General features: G+C 35.3%; 3 protein-coding genes across 3 annotated transcripts; 2 read left to right on the forward strand and 1 right to left on the reverse strand.

The window, feature by feature from the left end:
- The first annotated feature begins 200 nt into the window (after positions 1-200).
- On the forward strand, positions 201-1,817 carry LOC111399432 (leucine-rich repeat extensin-like protein 4). Its single transcript, XM_023026741.1, has one exon. It carries the CDS (start codon positions 414-416, stop codon positions 1,599-1,601), a length of 1,188 nt encoding a protein of 395 aa, XP_022882509.1. The 5' UTR covers positions 201-413; the 3' UTR covers positions 1,602-1,817.
- A 936-nt stretch (positions 1,818-2,753) lies between these two features.
- On the reverse strand, positions 2,754-5,258 carry LOC111399433 (acid phosphatase 1-like). Its single transcript, XM_023026742.1, has 3 exons — positions 4,768-5,258; positions 3,230-3,439; positions 2,754-3,023 (listed from the first exon to the last, which is right to left on the reverse strand). Exons 1-3 carry the CDS (start codon positions 5,154-5,156, stop codon positions 2,846-2,848), a joined length of 777 nt encoding a protein of 258 aa, XP_022882510.1. The 5' UTR covers positions 5,157-5,258; the 3' UTR covers positions 2,754-2,845.
- Positions 5,259-9,496: 4,238 nt separating this feature from the next.
- On the forward strand, positions 9,497-10,228 carry LOC111399434. The gene has a single exon (XM_023026743.1). It carries the CDS (start codon positions 9,636-9,638, stop codon positions 9,975-9,977), a length of 342 nt encoding a protein of 113 aa, XP_022882511.1. The 5' UTR covers positions 9,497-9,635; the 3' UTR covers positions 9,978-10,228.
- Positions 10,229-20,450: the final 10,222 nt, after the last annotated feature.

Genomic DNA, 20,450 nt, shown 5'->3' on the forward strand with positions numbered 1-20,450 from the left:
GGATAATGTAGAAAGTGAGCCATAATAGCTGTTTGTTCTTCATCGTCTGATTTAATCATATTATTCTTTAAAGCTCATGGATCAGCCACAAAATCTGCAGATTATTAATATAATAATATCCTAATCCGTTAACAACTGCCACAAATTGACTGGTCAAGTACTGTAGTAAAAGGAAAGAAAAGCTGTATCCTACTTTCATGGAAACAGTCTTGAATTTTACGTCTCAACGGCAAAATAATTTTTTGAGTTCAATTTTGTCAAAATAATTGTGCCCCACAAAACGGGAAACGTTTACATAAACAGTAGAATTAACTTTTTAATCCCATCCATCATCAATGCATCAACCTAATTTGCTCAACCCTACAAGAAACCCCATGAAATAGGTCATCCTGTCAAGATTTTACAGTGTAAACATGGAGAAAATCTTGATTCCAGCAATTTTTTTGTTCAGAATAATTGTTATTGAGGCTGCAGTCAATGTCGGTGGTGGCATTGGCATTGGAGTTGGCGGTGGCGGTGGCGGTGGCGTTTGGGTGGGTGGAGGGATCAACACCAGTCCTGACACTCCACCACAGGTGTCGAAACTCAATGCTGCATATACTGCTCTTCAGGCCTGGAAATCTGCAATTTCTGATGATCCAAATGGGATTTTGAACACATGGGTTGGCTCAAATGTGTGTGCTTATAAAGGGGTTTTTTGTGCAGATTCTCAAGATTCAACTGGCCCGTTTGTGGCAGCAATAGATCTGAACTATGCAAATCTTCAAGGAGTTCTGGTTAAACAACTCTCTGAACTTGCTGATTTGTCTCTTATTCATCTCAACAGTAACAGGTTCAGTGGCACTGTACCTGAATCTTTCAAAGATTTCTCATCTCTCACTGAATTAGATCTCAGTAACAACAAATTTTCAGGCCCTTTTCCTGTTACAGTTCTTTACATTCCAAAGCTGAAGTATTTAGACATCAGATTCAACAGTTTTTCAGGGTCCATTCCTGATGATCTCTTCAACAAACGACTTGATGCAATTTTCTTGAACAACAATCAGTTCGATTCAGAACTTCCACAGAATTTAGGTAACTCGGCAGCTTCTGTTATCAATTTGGCTAACAACAAATTCAGTGGGAACATTCCTTTCAGTTTAGGTTACGTGGGATCTCGAGTAAAGGAAATCTTGTTTCTCAATAATCAACTCACAGGTTGCATCCCAGAAGGGGTTGGGTTATGGAGTGATTTACAAGTTCTTGATGTGAGTTCAAATTCATTGATGGGTCATTTGCCTGACTCCATATCATGTTTGAGCCAAATTGAAGTGTTGAATTTGGCCAACAACAAGCTCTCTGGGGAATTACCAGATTTGGTTTGTGAATTGAGAAGCTTATTGAATTTGACAGTGTCATCCAATTTCTTTTCTGGGTTTAGTCAAGATTGTGACAAATTGAACATAGGATTTGATTTCTCATTCAATTGTATTCCTGGGAAAAAGATGCAAAGACCTGAACCAGATTGTTCTGTGATTCCAGGGGATGGACTCAGTTGCCTTAGAATCCCTGCAAAGCCTTTGGTTTGTGGGGCACATCAGATCGTAACTCCAAGTCCCTGAGCATGTGGGTTGTTTGCGGGAAAGAACCCATTTTTCTTTTAGTATTGGTTGTCTGTGCTTTAATTGAAAGAAGTAATGATGCAGACCTTCCCTATTTATTGGTGTTGCTGTCACAAAATCTTGTAGGTGTAACACTAATTATATTAGCCTCTCTGCATAAGACAAGCCGGAGAGTACTAGGTATGAATATATTATTGATTCTATTACTTCATGATATTGTTGGATATTTATTTACGTTATTCCTTCCTCAGCATTATCTTCACTTCATTTTATCATGTCGAGCTTGACTATAGAGGTTTGCACACTCATGTATTAGAAAAAGAATAATGTTATTTAGTCACCAGCATCAGTAGTATTGGGATTCTCTTTCAATTAGTGGTCAATAATTATTTTTAATGTAAAAACGGAAGCATCGTAGTTAACACGAGCTTATAACTCACATTTACTGAATTCTTTGTTGACAAAAATTACCCGAATCTGTCAACCAAAATTATAAACTCGTTGAAACATCAATGTAGTGCCTGTGCATCCCAGAAAATCTAAAGACATCATAGACCCATCATTGCCTCAAACTTTCGTAGCCTAAAAGATCGTACCCCTTTCAAGAACTGGCTGCAAAGGACAACCTCCGCATAGCTAGTTAGGAGGAGATAACATTACTTATATCTAGGGCAAATCATCTTTCTTTTTTATTTTTTTAATAACTTGAGACTTCTTTTTGAACTTTTAAAAGATTGAAAAAGCTACATAAATTTTTTAAGGTGTGGTAAAAAGTTGTATCGTGCCAAGTAATAACCTAACTCGAGCTGTCATAAAACTAGAACAAGGACCTTGCTATTTGTACAGATCCTCCCTGATAGAACAAACTCATGGGGGAGTAGGGCGCAATTTTTTATCATTTTATTTCACTGGGGTCCCACGCGAGTCCCACGTGAATGTGAGAATATGTCAAAAAGGTAGTAAATCATTTTTCTATACAAATGGTATTTTCCCTAGAACAATTCAACACACACCGCTAATTTGTAGTGTAGACTGAGTCGAACCTCGTAAGCTATGGAACTTAACTAGTAATGTGATATGTTTATGTCCATTTTCCAGTCATAATTTTAGTTTCTCGTGTTTGGCCAAATCAACTTGACCATATGGCTTTTGATTAAATATGTTATCTTCGTGATTATCAGTCCCCTGCATAAATGAGGCGAGTTACAATTCCCTGACACATAATTCTTCAATTTTTCGACCTGCTATGCAACAACATACATCAGATTTGGGAGTTTGAAAGATCGTTTGGCGACTGCGAATCCCAACAAGTCACTCCACTGATCTCCGGAATTCCCATGAATTATGTAACCTTCATCTTCTAAGTGCTTCCTCCTCTCAGATTTATAGATGGTCGCCGGTTTACCATGATCAGAACGTTTCCTATTTCATCCACAAAATATCATAGATCATTCATTCTTGTTCACAGAATTGTTTCATATATACGTATATACTGACGCTCACCAAAAGAGCAATACTCATGAAATACGTACGCTAAATGTTTGCTACACAATACTGAATGGGATTAGTAGTGTGATATATAAAATGAACAATGCAGGAACTCGAGATTGATATTGAATTATATTTACCTCAAGATGAGCCTTTCCCAGTTGCTGTATCCGGCAAACTGCAGATTACATTCTGTAGCATTCCTTTGTAATTCAGTCCGACCCGTCAATAAAATTATCGTAAACCCAAGTTCCTCAAGGTCCTTGTATAACCTTAAACTTGCAGGTACAGATGGTGCTTCGGCCATATCCACCCATTTATTAAAAGAAGCTTCATCGAAGATCTCTGATCTGTGTCCACATGCAATCAATAAAATTAAGAAACCAGAACAGCATATTTCAGATATATCTGTAGCTAATAGTCATTAGCAAAAATTAACAGCCCAATTCCTCAAAAGGGTAGAAAAGCATATAACCAAGTCTTGTTCCATGAGTAGCTTATTAGCCTAAGAGCATGTTTTGTTGTGCTTAAAAGTGAGAAACCACGAGTAGCATATTTCAGTGTAACTAATAAGCATTAGGCAAAATTAACAGCCCGATTGCTCAAAAGGGTAGAAAAGCATAATAATTCTGGAAATCATTTACAATAGAAAAGCGTTATAGATTATATTGTAAATTATTTCTTAAACTCTCTATCTCGGGTTGCATATCGTGGCTTTGTATTGTTATTTAGACTCCAAAAAATGGGAACTTCGAGGCTTCGAGCTCAATCAGGGCTCAATTAAAGGTTACATCTAATAAGATAGTTATTCTCTACAATCCAAGCAAGCATCATTTCTCTGATATGAGTAGTTAAACTTGAACTTCGCACAATTCAGAATTTAGACAAAGCTAGTCATGCCACACAATCATGTTCTTTTCAAAATTATCCTTCATTTCTTCAGTTTAAGACAACCAGCAAAATTTAACATTTATTTCCCTGGCACTGAATAATTTCCAAGTTAAAACAGAACAAATTTTGCACGAGACTCTAGCCAATATGAGAGGAGAGACACAATCTAACCCTATATCACCACTATCAGACCCCGAGAATCCACCTCACTATCAGCTCTAATACCAACTAATGTACGGAGATGCAATCACTTTTCCCAAAGGGCTTTGCTAATGTACCCAGGCGTTTACACGCCCCTCACATGGGGGGTGGGTCCCACGCATTTATTGTACGCAGGCACCGCCCCCCACATGGGGGGCGGGTATCCGAACGTCTAAACGTCAGGTACAAATAGCATTTTCCTTTCCCAAAAGCTATAGCTGATAGGAGGGACGCAATCTAGCCCTGTGTCATCCAGGATCATGCCCGGGATTTAACCCCAAGCAATATTCCTTTGGGAGTTTATTTCAATGTATCCCTTATGAAATAGGCCAACCCCATATAAACAAGCATGTAAACTATTGTAAAAGCTAATTATTCACTTATGAGTAGTCTTTTTAAGCTTAGCCAAAAAAAGCTAATTGTTGAAGGGTCTTATTATACTTTCAATCAGCATTTAGTTACAGCCATGGACATCAAAAAGCAACCACATGTATATGTAAACCACAATCACATACCAAAGCAAAATCCATTAATCATACATCAGAAGTTAAACGAAATCTACGATTTAAAATGCATCAAGAATTACCCAAATCCATGGCTCGCGTAGAAGGGAATGTTCGAAAGCAATGTCTCGTCAACGTCAAAGATCCAAGCGTGCTTCCCGTCGCCGGAAAGTTTTACCGTCTTCGCATAGGCCAAGGAATTGTCGGCCACGGCCGCTAAATCCGATAAGTACTTATCGCCAGTCATGTAGTCCTTCACAAATCCCTCACACCTCGCCGGAACCCGATCCCAGATCCCAGCATCATTTGTCTCCACCGTGAACCTCCAGCTCTCGCAGTACAAATCCTTAAGGATTTTCCGGTGGCCGGTAATCCTATCCGAGGCCAAGAGGGTTAGCTTTTCCGTCGAGATTTGGATGATTGATTGGGAGAATGCAACGGTGAGAAGAATCAAAAGTCGAAAAATGGCCATGCCGGAAAACCAAGAAAGCTCCTCCTATACAAAGAAGTGCTGATTTTGCTCCTCGTACCCTCTATATTACAGCAACGATAAAGCTACTTTATCTTAATGATTTGATAAAAAGCTTGAACGTGGCAATTAATAATTGAATAAAAAAGTTGAATGATTTTTAATCTATGCGGTAATAAAATATCACGTGACATTTATGTCAACTTTATGTTAATGTAGCATGAAATAAAGAAAAAGAAAACTAAATGATGAAATCCACGAACGCATTCATTTTTCCGAACCCTCCAAACCTCTCCATTACCATCTCCTATTTCCTCCCTTCACAACAACCGGACTCATCTCCACCCTCGACCGGCGCCAAATCCGTTAAGAACAAACCTCGCAACCCTTACCCATGTTAGTGAAGAACAAATCACTGATTCTTAGAGCAACTCAAACCCTAACACCGAAACACCATTTTCCCCCCTTTTTGCACCAAATATTTGGTGTAATATCGCTCCAACTCAAAACCAAATTTTGCACTATTTTGCTCCAAATTTAATAAAAGTCAATTTTGCACTTTTTTTCATTTAGCAGAAAATGATATCACAAGTATTTGTGTCATTTTACATTATACATAAATTTAATTCTTAAGTAGTAGTAGTAGTAGTAGTAGTAATAATAATAATAATAATAATAATATTATTATTATTATTATTATTATTATTATTATTATTATTATTTGTAATAAACTTTAATCTTGTAATCAATAATAATCAATGGATGAATTAAATAAAAGTTCTCAAAAAAATTTAAAATGCAACAAACATGATTATTTAAAATTTAAACGAAACTACAAATCAAGGATAAAAATGCTCACATTACCCTTCGAAATTTATTAATAGAACATTTATGTGATGAATATACGAATTTTGATAATTAAATTACGACACTAGGTCGACTTTGGCGTATCATAATATTGAGATTCAAAATGTACTACGTTATTTTTTAATAACATGATTTAATATTTTCTTCGTTGTGATATTTTTATTAATTGTACTACATTTTTTAAATTTATTAACCAATTTAATATTTTCGTAAACGACATGTAATAATTTTTCTAGATCTGGAGTTTTTCGAATTTGGGTATCCGGAAAGCTTGAATTTGCAATCCTCTCAGCCAGAATTTTCATTTTTGGAGCTGCGATCTTTGAAGATGCTGATATAGTGGGTGACATAAAATGTTTTGCTACTGGTTTCTTGGGGTTATGCAACTTGGATTCGTTTGATCTTGACTTGAATCATTCTCATTGTTTTCTACTGAACCTAATCAAATACATATTCTTGGTTGGAAAAAAAAAATTAAATTAAATTAAAGGAAACTCATTGCCAAATATGGAGATGAATCAGCTTGATTTTTAACTATTGTCGGTTTTGCTTCATGGGTTTGTGTGTGTATATAAACAAAACTTTACTATGTCAATCAGTTGAGATGCTGTGCATTCAAACCAAAGCTGGCGTCTGACGGGTTGATGGAATTGAAAGTCGTTTGTTTTTCTGCTTGGACAATACCGGAGATGGAGAAGATGACCGGGAAATAATGTGGCTCACAGAAAAAATCAGAGGTGGAAGCTATCAGCTATGTCGCTGGGCAGTCGAGATTTTCGTTAGAGGACGGAAGACGTTGGGGATAATAGAAGAAATTAGTCAGGCTGGTTTTGAAGGTTCCCCAATTTGGGGGGAAAAGAGAAGCTCCGGAGCCGATTGTAAGTGTTTTTCCCTCGTTTCTATTTTTTTTTTCTTTTTTAGTTAATTTTTTGCCATGTTACCCCTATTCAAAAGAATTAAGGGAGTTGACCAAAAATTGTTAATAGACGTTTTGACATCCTCTCACACGAATGTGGAACCCAAGTAAATAAAAAATTCCAAAAAAAGAAGTGGCCCTCACCTTGCGAGTGTTTCGATTAGAAAAACTGTCAACCCCTCATGTCAGTGTAGCAAAGTTATATTCAAAATCCCCTTTAAACTCTCCGTCAATCAAATTCTTTACATCTAGCTTTATTCATATTACACAGTCACAGATGTCAAGTGGAATTAGCTAGCTTAGCAGTTGTTCAAATAAAATACCTACTTTGATTTATATTAAAATGAAATAAGCTCATGTTTGACTTCTTTTTTCAAAATTCTCACTTTCTCTCCTTTTTTTTTTTTTTTTTTTTTTTTTTTTTTGTACATATACATTTTCATTCACACATTCACAAATAAGATATTCTTCACGTAAACTCAAAACATTCCTTGTTTATTAACAACATATTGTCTTAAAATTCACTATTCAAAAGATTATTTTTGACCTTTTTTTGTTTGCCAAAAGTGGAATGAACGAAAGGGTACTTAAATAGAGCGGGATTGGCGAAAATCTCGAAATCTGATTGTGAAACCACCGGCTGCACCTCTCTTCTCCATCTCTCAGGCCACGCTTTAAAGCAGGGTAAAGATGGCACAAGCTTGTTAGGTGCTGGGTTCCATGGGCACTTTTCAAGACACTTCTTGCAGGGACTGCCTCTTCCTATAAGACTGCTAATTCAATGTTTTATACTTACCTTTATTATGAATTATTAGTTAATTGATAACAAGTTTTTTTCTTCTGTAAAACAAGAATGTGTCACTTAAAAAGTGTCAACCATTGCTCATAGGATCAAATACATAATTTAGATATCATGTCTTGTAGAATGCTGAAAATGATAAATTAATATTTGAGTGCTTGCTAATTCATGAGACCACTTCACAAGAGTAAGAAAACTGGCATTTTTTGTCATTCAAGAAGAGCCGAGTTCGGGCAAAATGTCGAGCAAGCGTTGCTGTGAGATATAGAATTTGGGGGTGAATTGGAACAAGGTGCAAATACAAATTAGAATTTCTTGAATAGCTTTTTGTACTCACCAGACCTGTCTAACGATTCACCTTGACATTCATTTACATGAGAATGAAGCAACTATCAGCCCAAAAAATTCTGGTGTATCTTCTACTTCAGCTAACCTCGAGAGGAGCACAAGATTTCCACCTCAACACCAGAAGAATGAAAAGCAGTCCTGCCCACCAATCGTTTAATAAAAAGGAAAACTGAAAATGATAAAATTTAGAATTTTGTTGTCATTGTATAGTTAAAGATCTGAAAAACAGCAATTCACCAGCTCTTCAGAACTCCCAAAGATAAATACAAAAGGCAATTCAAGAAATGCCCAAAAATGAAAAATTCTCTTGCTACTTCATCACATGTCGTCAAGTAAAGACTACGTATGCACATGGAGTCGCATAAGATACATCTTCTATGTCACCACGAGTCACGAGAGCTTTACATAGAACATAAGCATTTTTGTCAATCAGCTAGCTTCTTTGAAGCATTTGAATGCTTCGCTTTGGTTAAAACCGTTTCATTAGGATATACAGCTTCGTTCGTGTACATTCTACAAGGGAGGACCCATGGAGGTGATTTACAATCTTGCGAACCTCCTAGCTAGGTGACAAAGTAAGCCCAAACCCCATCTACCTTAAGAGGCGAAGAGTGGGACACTTGTTTAGTGTAAAGAAAATTATCCACACTTCTCCTTCGACATCAAGTATGACATTAAAGTAGGGGGTCACATGATCTGGTGAGAATCTTGTGACTGTATTTCCTACCTCATAATATGTCATATTTGGGAGTACTATTACTCATAGTCAGAGTCTGTAGTCGTTATCTTATGTATCAAATTGTTATTAGAGGTATCAACTTATAATTTGATGTTATAGGAAATTAATGTCTTAAATAACAATCTGCCACATAAAATGACTATAGCAGTCCTGACTATGAATAGCATTATTTCTTATTTGGAGGCACCATGGGACATTCGCAGATTCTAACACCACGTAGCAATTGGCCACTACTGTAAGCGAAAAATCATTATAAAAGGAAACATGATCAAACATGGAAAATGATCGAATCAATTAACAATCAAAATGTATGCAAAAGGTATGAAAAGTCAAATATATAATCTACTTTATTTTAAATACTTCACGCAGAATCAAAGAAAATGTATGCAATATTCATGTTATACTTTTTCCATAACTTGGCTTTCGGAGTGCAAATGATCGTTAAACCATTCAGTGGAATGGATCCTTCATGTGCTAACGTTTTTGAAGTGTGAATAGACGGAAATGTGAGAAAGGATCTCTTGACAACTTGATCAATCAAATACTTTGGTCAAACAAATTCAGTTATTAACTTAGAAGGAAACAATTCAGGACTAAAATGAAACAACTTTAATAGTTGAATGACTAACAATGTCTGTTGACTTTTATTAATAAATTAGCTTCTTCACGCACCCTCTTTCTTTATAACGCCCATTCCCCTGAAATCATTGAACTCCGTAACCCAAACATAAACCCCAACAAAATCATCAAAATCAAAGCATCATAAACTGTAAAGTACGCAGATTGAAAAAATTGTACTTGATTACCTCTGACATGGCGTCCGGCATGTTACCATTTCGGCCGGCGGCAGTGGTCAGAGCTAGTATCAGCGCCGATGACCAGAAACCTGAAGCTAAAAAAACTCCATCGTCTCACTGGTGGGCCCCGCTATTCGGGTTATCGTCGGACCCGGACTATATACAGTCCGACGAGAAGAAGAGCAACCCGGACCCGAGACAGTCGAAGTCCCGATTCACTCCGGGCTCCTTCACGGAGGAAAAGGCGAAGCAGCTCCGGAGGATGACAACTGATACGTCGTCGTTCCACGATATGTATCACTCCGCCATCGCATCAAGGCTCGCCTCCGATTTCGCCGACGACCGGCGTACTCCGTGAGTGATGTATTTCTTAATTAATTAACTAATTTGTATAAATATTTGAAAATTGTTAGAAGATACATGATTGATGTGGATCTGATGCGTATAAGCTTGTTAAAATTTTAATCAATATGATTATGTAATAATGATGATGATGATGATAATAATAATAATAATAATAATGTATTATTCTCCTTGTAAATCCTGTAATCAGTACTTGATGTGTGATTATGGTGATATATTAAAGTAATTGGCTTTTGGACTTTGTCATTATAACTTATTATACTGTAATTGTGTCTGGATATGGCATTTTTCTATTGAATAATGCTTGTGGTACACTGAGGTCTTCAAAAGGATGTCCAGGCGGTCAAGGTGCCGATGGGCCCCAGCGTGGCAGGCGCCGCCGAGGTGTCCATTTTAGACACCTCGTTGGATACCACAATGTACCCATAGCATGATTGTTTTCGGCCAAGACGTCGGGTGTCCATTTTGGACACCCCCGTTGAATACCACAATGTACCCATAACATGATTGTTTTCTATTTGGAGTTGGATCAATAATTGATTATTTATTTATTTTCTAAGGTGGGTTGAAGTGATTTGATCGATGTTATCATATTGCCTCAGTTAAGTTGGGAAGAAATTGTTGGCATTAAGAGAGTCCATATGTGAATCGATCTTCGGGTAACCTCGTCATGAAATTGAAATCGAGATGGGCCAAATTTTCATTAAGGATAATTTAGGAATTTCACATATATAATATAATTTTGATTTTATTCAAATTTTTCTTATAAAAAAGGAAGGAGACATTTAAGTTTTATTTTATCATCATGAAAAAAGAGAGATGTTAGAGAAAGTATGAAGTGCGATTTTTCTCTTATGAACTTCTTTTAATCATGGTGAATTATTGCAGTGGAGAGAAGAATATAGTCTCACTTTGAGACAAATTTCTATAATTCCTGTATGTTCTATTGAATCTTTATTTCCTTATCTCGATTTTATTGTTTTTGGTTATATAGAAATTAGAGTTTTTAATTCTTAACAATCTATGTTCAGGTTTGATTATAAATAAATTTATAAGAACTTTTTAGGAGGAATAGTGGCGGGGTCACGAAATGTGTTAATAATAATAAGTATTAGTTATGAATATATAGTTAAAATTAAAGTTTGATTTAGGAATGACAAAAATACCCGTTAAATCGGATACCAACAGTGCCCCCACCTCGTTAATTGGGTACGAGGGCGGGGAATTCCATTCGAGGCGGGTACTGGTAACAGAGATTCTGCCCTGTCCCGTTTATTATATATATATTTTTAAAGAACTCAATACTTTAAATAGAAAAATTCCACAAAGATAAAAATTCCGTTTACAAATTTGTGTTTAAAAAGTATCACAAATGCTGGAAGAAATTATAATTTTCGAGTGATTTAAAGTTAAAATTGGCATACTACCAAATTATTACATGCTCAAAATAGTTTTCGAAGTAAAATATTTCCAAGTTTCCTATTTCTCCAAAAAGAATATTCAGATGCTGCATTGCCGACCATAATTTGAAAGTGTTTTTATGTCAAATAATCAAAATATGTTGGGATTCAACATTGGGAATATGCTTCGAATATGAAGATATTTGGCCAAACTCATGTATTTGGAGAGGGAATAAAAGACCAATTTGTATTTTGTTCATATAACCGTGAAAGGAACTCTATTAATGCTATTTTGTCTATACGCAAAATACGAGAGAAATTTTTTCGCACGTTTATTTCTTTTAGAATGAGACACGGTATGTATTGACGTTTTACACTTTGATTAAAACTAGAGATATGACATGTTAATTGGTTTGTATTGACACATTTAAAAAACTTTCTGGCATTATGCTCGGTCGACTTTGGCGAGCTTGACAATTATTTAGAATTTTTTGATATGTTATTTTTCTTCGACCGTGAGCATCAATAGACATTCATTACGCGTAGATTATGAAATTCTTCTATTTACATGTTATCTAGATATGAATGTCTATGCATTGGATATGCTCTTAATTAATCAGTTTTCACAATTTTTTTCCCTTTTTCAGCAGTTTCTCTAAAGATTTCAAATTCAAATCTATACAGAAATGGCAGATATTATGGGCTCAGAATGCAAAATCTCGATGTATATAGGAGAAAGGGGAGGTTGATGTATTAAAAAATGGTTCCTAGTCTCGAGAGACAGAAACTAGAAAGAGTAATGCTGAGAGAGATTATTATTATTAATTTTATTTTTTTATTTTTTTATTTTTTTGTAAAGAGAGAGAACCATTGTAATGCTGAGAGAGATTATTATTATTAATTTTTCTTTTTTTTCTTTTTTCTTTTTTTTTGTAAAGAGAGAGAACCATCTTGATCAAGAAGATTTTGCTATGGCAACGGACTAGGTTTTGTGGCCACGTAGAAGGTTCCAGAGATTTCAAAGAAAAACAAATGTGAAAATATGGAATCCCTCAAAATGAACTATAACCAATGTTATAAAAATCGGACTGGAACGGCAGGTTCAATCGGAAAACTCGTGAACCGGCCTTTAATCTGATTCGATACTCGTACATTAATCGGAAATTAAAAAACCGGCTAATAAACCATCAAGTCGGCCAATTCGACCGTTAACCGGTAAACCAGTCGCGATTTTTCCCGAGTGTTTTACTTTGTTTTTTTCACAAAAATTTTTAATTATCTAAATGGGCCACCCATTGCAATTGAAGCCCAGATAACTTTTTTATGCAAGTTATTCTTCTTTACCTCCCTTTTAAAGGAGATAATTCTTTCAATAATTTAATAATATTCCAGTGTGGGGTACTAGTTCCTTTTTAAATGAGACTCTTTTTCTAATGTTGTGATTATCTTTCAATGTGAGATAATAGTCAATTGTTAATTCTAACTTTCTAAACGCTTGCTAGTTTACTTCATTATTTTCATTAACAAATCATAAACCCCAACAAGATTTATAATTTTTAATTTGAACAAAGCAAATTATTTTTGACTTATTAATTATTAGTTTTTGAGGTTATAAAATAAATTACTACAATAAACCTAATTAACAAACTTGATTATATTTATTTTGAATGAGAATACTAAAATTTAAATATTTATTATAGTTGTGATATTTTATAGTTTATTTGTGCATTTATTTATTTAATTTGTCATCTGGTTCAACCTTTAAACCTCTACCCTCTTTCTTTTCCGGGTCGATGTTCGGATCAATTTTTAAAACATTGACAATAACAATGATCTAATCACCATATCTCATAAAAAAACCCCTCTTGGAATACTACACGGAAACACCAATGAAATATTTAACCAAAATTTGTTACTGTTCAAATAGATATTTCTCCCGAAATAACCATTGAATTTTAAGAACAAAGAGTTTAGAACGAGCTATCCAAATTTCACAATGATCAGACTATGAAGCACCGAGATACCAATGTTCGATCAATATCTTCACAAATTTTCCAACTTGTGAAATTTTCTGCAATATTGCTTTTGGTTTTTCTTTATAATTTGGAGTTGAATTATTTTCTTGCACAAACCAATTTTCTTCTCGTTTCATCCCATATATAAGAGTTTAGGTCCCATTTGGTAGTAATTTTTCACCCTCAAAAATCAAATTTCTAACCGTTATTTCAATATTTCAGCCGTCATTTTTCACTTTTTCACTCACGGATAAGATTCACTTTTCTCTCTAACAGTCAAAAAATCAATTCTCATAATCACTACCAAACAGATCCATAATAATACAGGCATCATAAAAGACAATGTGCAAGTTTTCCTTCGTGAAGCTTTAAAAATTCGTAATTAATATTCCTTCTCCATCATAGTGCTTGTTAGATATGGATTTTGATAATTGATTTTTTGACCGTTAGAGATAAAATGGGTCCTACCTATGAAAGAAGAATTCATAAATGACGGTTGGAGTAATGAAATAACGGTAAAAAAAAATTAATTTTAATTGGCTTAATAGCTATATCAAACAAGCTCATATTAATCAATGGTCCTTTTAATCGGACCAATTTGTTGGGCTTGGACCCTTAATCCACCCAAAAACATGGGACAGATACCCAACAATACTCTCCATCGCCTCATGTTGTGGGCTCCACACAAGCTTCCTCCTTGCCTACACGTTTCTTCTTTGGTAAAGGGTTCGTCAACATATCCCATTCATTCTCACTAATGTGAATTTTCTCTAAATTCTACTGCTTTACTTCAATTACATCACGGAATCAATGATATCTCACATTGATGTATTTGGATCTAGACTGGATCAAATTCTTGGAGAGATGAATTGTGTTCTGATTGTTACAATAAAGCACGTATTTTTCTTGTAGTAGACCTAATTCTTTTAAATACGTTCTTCGTTTCACTTCTTCGATATTATTGAGTTGATCCATAACTCCAGATCTTCATTATTAATTCAATTACCTTTTTTCATCTAAATTTCCTTTTCAATGCCTTAGCCATCATTCCTTTTATCCAAATCGTGGTTCTCGAATATTCCATCTTTTAGTCCTTTTTAATGCCCAAATCTCTTCCTTTTTATTTGATTCAACTCCAAGTTGGGATTTCAACATAGAAAAGTAATATACACTAATATGAGTAAAAATTTGCTTAAATAATTAAATTTTAAGTAGATTGAAGAGACTAGATAATTATGTAAAACACGTTTACCAAAAAAAAATTCAAAAAAATCAAAATGTCTTGTCCATATAATCGTGAAAGAAATTTTATGCACTTGTTTTTTCAAGTAAGAAACATGATATAACATTGATGTTTCACTTTGGGTTGGTGTAGCAAAACAATATAATGGTATTGTTAATATAAGACATGTTAAGGGATCCATGTTACACAATAAAATATTTGCTAGCTTGATATTGAGGTTCTCTCTCTCTCTCTCTCTCTCTCTCTCTCTCTCTCTCTCTCTCGCTCGTTCGAGTATTATATTTCTTCAATTATAAACGAAAATTAAAATCAAATTGTGAGGACCTCGAGTATTGGCTAGTTGAAGCAATACAAAAAATTTCTATTTTATTGGTGATGAATATTGTCGATGCATGTATAATGTCGAGCTCAAGAACACTCATCCGTGCGACTTTATATCCACGTCAAAGTCACAATACACGAGGTATCGACAAAAACGGAGCTCAAATAGGGACTAATATAGTCGTCCTATGACCTAAGCAAGGGAAAGGAGATGCCACCCTTATCACTTCTATCGCATTCGACATTGCCTTTATGTGAACTCAAGTGGTCACTTTTTATTCCTATTGGCGAATTCAGTGGGCTATATCTTGTCAAAGCAATTGTTGATTGGCAATCTAGCATTGCATATAGCCTTGATTGTGTCTATTAAATGCTAAATGTACATTGTTCCATAATATAACATTACACGCAAATTCAAATTTTTTTTTTAATTTTTAACCAAATATTCTCCATCAATTTACTATCCAAAATACATTATTTCTCCCGAAATGGGGATCAAACAAGGGCTAAATCTTTTCATTGGAGCAAAATTTGATTTAGATTCATCGAGATGTAAATTAGAATGTAAAAGTAATTTTGAAAATACCAATTTTACATCACCATTGGAGATGCTCTAATAATTTCAAAGACGGGGCTAATTGAAGGTTTTGGTCTCCATTCTTCTTTATTTCGGATTGATATATCCTCGAAAGCCATTCTTCTTTATTTCAGATTGATATATCCTCGAAAGGGGTCCGTGAAGTGATCAAATGCCAACATTTACACAAAATAGACACATTTTGAGGATTGACGTCGCTTAAATGGGCATGGCACGTTGACATGCTTGAGCCGAGTTGGGTGGTACGTTAACAATGAGAAGAATAAAAAATATAAATCGCAAACAAATGAAATTCCTCTTTCTTTCACTTTACATTGTAAAATTGTGTGTAAAGTTTAGTTATAAAAAAACTCTCCATCGCCACACATGCTTACTTCCAGTCGACATGTTTCAAGTTTCTTCTTTGATAAAAGTTTCGTCAACATATCTCATTCATTCTCACTAATGTGAATTTTCTCTAAGGAATTGTTTGGTAAGCCCCTTTTCCAAGGAAAATGGAAATTGATTTCTAGCTTAAATTAAAAATTGGTGTTTGATAGATTTTTTTTCTAGGGAAATTATTTTCTCACTTTCATGCCACCTCAGCCATTTTTCACAAAAAATATTTTTCTTTAATTGACAATTTTCATGTACAACAAAGTCAAACGAATACCAAAAGATAGATAATTTTCTTTGCTTTTTTCTTTTTTTTTTTTGGGACAATGAAAACAAATTCTAGCCCCAATACCAATAAATTATATATCTTTAATTGACAATTTTCATGTAAAAAAAAATCAAATGAACATCAAAAAATACTTTTATTTGGATTTATAATGGATCGAATTCTTGGAGAGAGATGAATTGTGTTCTGATTGTCAGAATAAAGCACGTATTTTTCTTGTTGTAGACCTAATTCTTTTAAATACGTTCTTCGTTTCACTTCTTCGATATTATTGAGTTTGATCCATTGATGCGAACCTCGTAGCAACGTTGACTACAAAATCCACAACGAGATTGACGAACCCAAGAAAGCCAAATTTATATTACAGTTTAGGATTAACCTAAAAGAAAGTCGAACAAAAAAATCCAACAAGAATGACGCTTGAAAGACCCCTTGATCACGCAATCCAAGAATTAAATACAGTTGTTTGAACGCCACAAGTTAACACTTGATAAGTTCGAAGTTGTTCAATGACGAACAATGAAGAGAAGACAATACGCCTCACTTTTAATTCAATATCAAATATGTCAAAAGTTTTTAACAATTGAATGGATACTCCTATTTATACTAAACCTAAAAACTAGATAAAAATCGTGCAAAAGTCGATCATAATCCTCAAAATATGGAAAAGAATCAAAACTAACAAAATATGGAAAATTGCCAAAATTAGGAATTTCGCCAAAAAAATGAACTATGCGACCGCATAGTGTATTTTCATGCGGTTGCATAGTTCAGTCCGGTTGGCTCCTTTGTGTTTCGGTAAGCACCTATGCAGTCGCATAGGTTTGTTTTCAGCTTCCGATTTCGTCACTTGATATTAAATTGATTCAAGTTGATTCGGCCTTCGACTCGAACATGAAAGTTACTCCATTTTGAGTCCCGAACATGGTTCCATCAATGGTTTCTTGAACGAGCAATCACATCGCTTGTTTCACTTGCTTTGTCCTTGATCGCGTCATTGGTCCTCCATCGACTATCAACGGATCGTCTCGTACTCGCCTTCATCGGGCTCGACTCCTGGATCATATCATCCCCTCCCTCTTCAAAAGGATTCGTCCTCGAATCTGAACCTGCATCAAACAGAGAGAGATCAGATACATTAAAAGTAGCCGAAACATTATACTCACCTAGAAGGTTCAACTTGTATGCATTATCGTTTATCTTTTCAATAACCTGAAATCGTCCATCGCCCCTTGATTGCAACTTGGACTTCCTTTGCTCTGGAAACCGCTCCTTCCTAAGGTGCACCCAAACCCAATCTCCTGGCTTGAATATCACGCGTTTCCTACTTTTGTTTGCCTACGACGCAACCAACTTACTTTTGTTTTCAATTTACACTTTTGCCTATTCATGGAGTGATTTAACCAATTCTACCTTTTTTTTTTGCCATCTAAACTACCACGTTCATTCACAGGTAAAGGAATTAAATAAAAAGGAGTTAGTGGATTAAAACCATATACAATTTCAAATGGAGAATATGACGTAGTAGAGTGAACAGCTCGATTGTATGCAAATTCAACAAATGGTAGACACTCCTCCCAACTCTTCAAATTTTTATTGATTATTGAGCGTAACAATTGTGTCATAATCCTATTCACTACCTCGGTTTGCTCATCTATTTGTGAGTGACAAGTTGTGGAAAATAGTAACTCAGTGCCTAACTTACCCCCACAAAACTATCCAAAAGTGACTCAAAAATTTGACATCCCGATCCGAAACTATGCTTCTAGAAACCCCATGTAAACGCACAATCTCTTTAAAGAATAAGTCAGCAATATTCGTGGCATCGTCAGTTTTGTGACATGGTATAAAATGTGTCATTTTGCTGAACCTATCTACAACCACAAAAATATAATCCCGACCTCTCTTAGTCCTAGGTAAATCCAAAACAAAGTCCATCGAGATATCAACCCAAGGCTCACTAGGTGTAGGTAAAGATGTGTACAAACCTTGAGGTAAAACCTTAGACTTAGCCCTTTTACAACCTATGCATCGACTACAAATTCGCTCGACATCACTTTTCATCTTAGGCCAGTAAAAATGCCCTTTCAATACATCTAAAGTCTTTTGAATCCCAAAGTATCCCATCAATCCACCACTATGTTCCTCTCTTACTAACAATTCCCGAATAAAACAATTAGGAACACATAACCTATTTTTCCGAAATAAATACCCCTCATGCCTAAAGAACCTATCAACCGCCCCTTTTATGCATGATAAATAAATATCTGAAAATTCAACATCTTTTTCACACAATTCCTTAATATGTTCAAACCTAAGTAGCTTAGAATCAAGAGTAGCTAGCAATACGTACCTTCGCGACAACGCATCCGCCACCACATTTTCCTTACCTTGTTTATACCGAATGACATATAGAAAGGTCTCAATGAATTCCATCCACCGAGCATGCCTCTTGTTCAATTTATCTTGTCCCGCAAGTGCTTTAGTGACTTATGATCAGTGTGTATTACGAACTCCTTCGGCCATAGATAATGTTGCCAAGTCTCCAAAGCTCGAGCAAGTGCATAAAGTTCTTTGTCATATGTACGATAATTTAAAGCAGTTCCAATCAATTTCTCACTAAAGTATGTAATAGGCCTCCGATCCTGCATTAAAATTGCTCCAATCCCTATTTCTGATGCATCATACTCAATCTCGAATATTTTATCAAAGTTAGGTAATGACAAAACCGATGCTTCACAAAATCTACCTTTAATAGTATTAAATGCAAGTTCCTGTTCATCACCCTAATGAAAACTTACACTTTTTTTAACTACTTCCATGAGTGGTGCGGTGATAATGCTAAAATCTTTCACAAAACGCCTATAAAAGCTAGCCAAACCATGAAAACTTCTAACTTCCGTTATGCTATTAGGTGTCGACCAATCTCTAATAGCTTTTATCTTTTCGTCATCTGCTTCTACCCCCATTAGCACTAACCACAAAACCAAGAAAAATAACTCTATCCATGCAAAACGTGCATTTCTTAAAATTAGTATAGAGTTGTTCTTTCTTTAAAACAATTAACACACACTTTAAATGTTCCAAATGCTTTCCTAGGTCTTTGCTATAGATTAAGATGTCGTCAAAATAAATCACAACAAATTTTCCTATAAAAGCACGTAAAACATGATTCATTTAAACGCATAAAAGTGCTAGGTGCATTTGTGAGTCCAAACGGCATAACCAACCATTCATCTAAATCATATTTAATTTTAAAAGCCGTTTTCCATTCATCACCCTCCTGCATACAAATTTGATGATACCCGCTTTTTAAATCAATTTTAGAAAATATGCAAGCACCATATAATTCATCAAGCATGGGGTGACGATACTTTACCGTTATGTTGTTGATAGCCCTACAATCCACGCACATTTGTCATGTTCCATCCTTTTTTAGTACAAGTAAAATCGGTACCGCACAAGGACTCATGCTTTCCCTCACGTATTCTTTGCTCATTAACTCCTCCACTTGCCTTTGAAACTCCTTAGTCTCCTCGAGATTACTTCGATAAGCCGGTCGATTTGAAATGACAGTTCTAGGTATGAAGTCAATTTGATGTTCAATGCCTCGAATAGGCAGCAATCCACTTGGTGCATCTTCCGGAAATACATCGTCGAATTCCTGCAACAAAGACTTAGCCAAACTAGGGAAGGGTGGGTTAGTTTCCTCAAAATTGAGGAGTGATTCCTTATAAACGAACTAGATCATCTCTTTTCTCTCAACTACTGCCCTCCTCAAATTACTTTCTTTTGCAAAGAAATTCGCTCGTGTTTTCTCTCTTCTCTCGTAACACTCCCTTTCTTTTTTTTCTTGTGCTTGCTCTCTTTTTTTCTCTCTAGTGGCTATCTCAACATTTTCTCTCTTCTTCTCTAACTCACCACTTTCTCTCTTTTTTTCTAACTCTTTGACTCTCCTCTCTTCCTCACTTCTCATTTTTTCTAACTCTTTTGCTCTCCTCTCTTCCTCACTTTTCAATTTTAATTGGTCCTTATAGACTTGCGCCGGTGTTAATGGCACAAGAGTAATGGTCATTCCATCCTTAATGAAACTATATCAATTTTTGTACCCATCATGCATAACCTTCCTATCGTATTTCCATGGTCGTCCCAATAAAATATGTCCCGCTTGCATTGGCACCACATCACACACTAACTCGTCCTTATAACTCCCAATTGACAATTTAAGTA

Source organism: Olea europaea, chromosome 9, assembly GCF_002742605.1.
Source record: "Olea europaea var. sylvestris chromosome 9, O_europaea_v1, whole genome shotgun sequence".
Taxonomy (NCBI): Eukaryota; Viridiplantae; Streptophyta; class Magnoliopsida; order Lamiales; family Oleaceae; genus Olea; species Olea europaea.

Bases quoted from the DNA above. Each gene is read 5' to 3' on its own strand.
- LOC111399432 (XM_023026741.1), top strand. From the start codon at position 414: ATGGAGAAAATCTTGATTCCAGCAATTTTTTTGTTCAGAATAATTGTT.
- LOC111399433 (XM_023026742.1), bottom strand. From the start codon at position 5,156: ATGGCCATTTTTCGACTTTTGATTCTTCTCACCGTTGCATTCTCCCAA. The intron at 3,440-4,767 runs GTAATTCTTGAT...ATGTGGACACAG, and splicing joins TACGCGAGCCATGGATTTGG to ATCAGAGATCTTCGATGAAG. The intron at 3,024-3,229 runs GTAAATATAATT...TGGATGAAATAG, and splicing joins TGGGAAAGGCTCATCTTGAG to GAAACGTTCTGATCATGGTA.
- LOC111399434 (XM_023026743.1), top strand. From the start codon at position 9,636: ATGGCGTCCGGCATGTTACCATTTCGGCCGGCGGCAGTGGTCAGAGCT.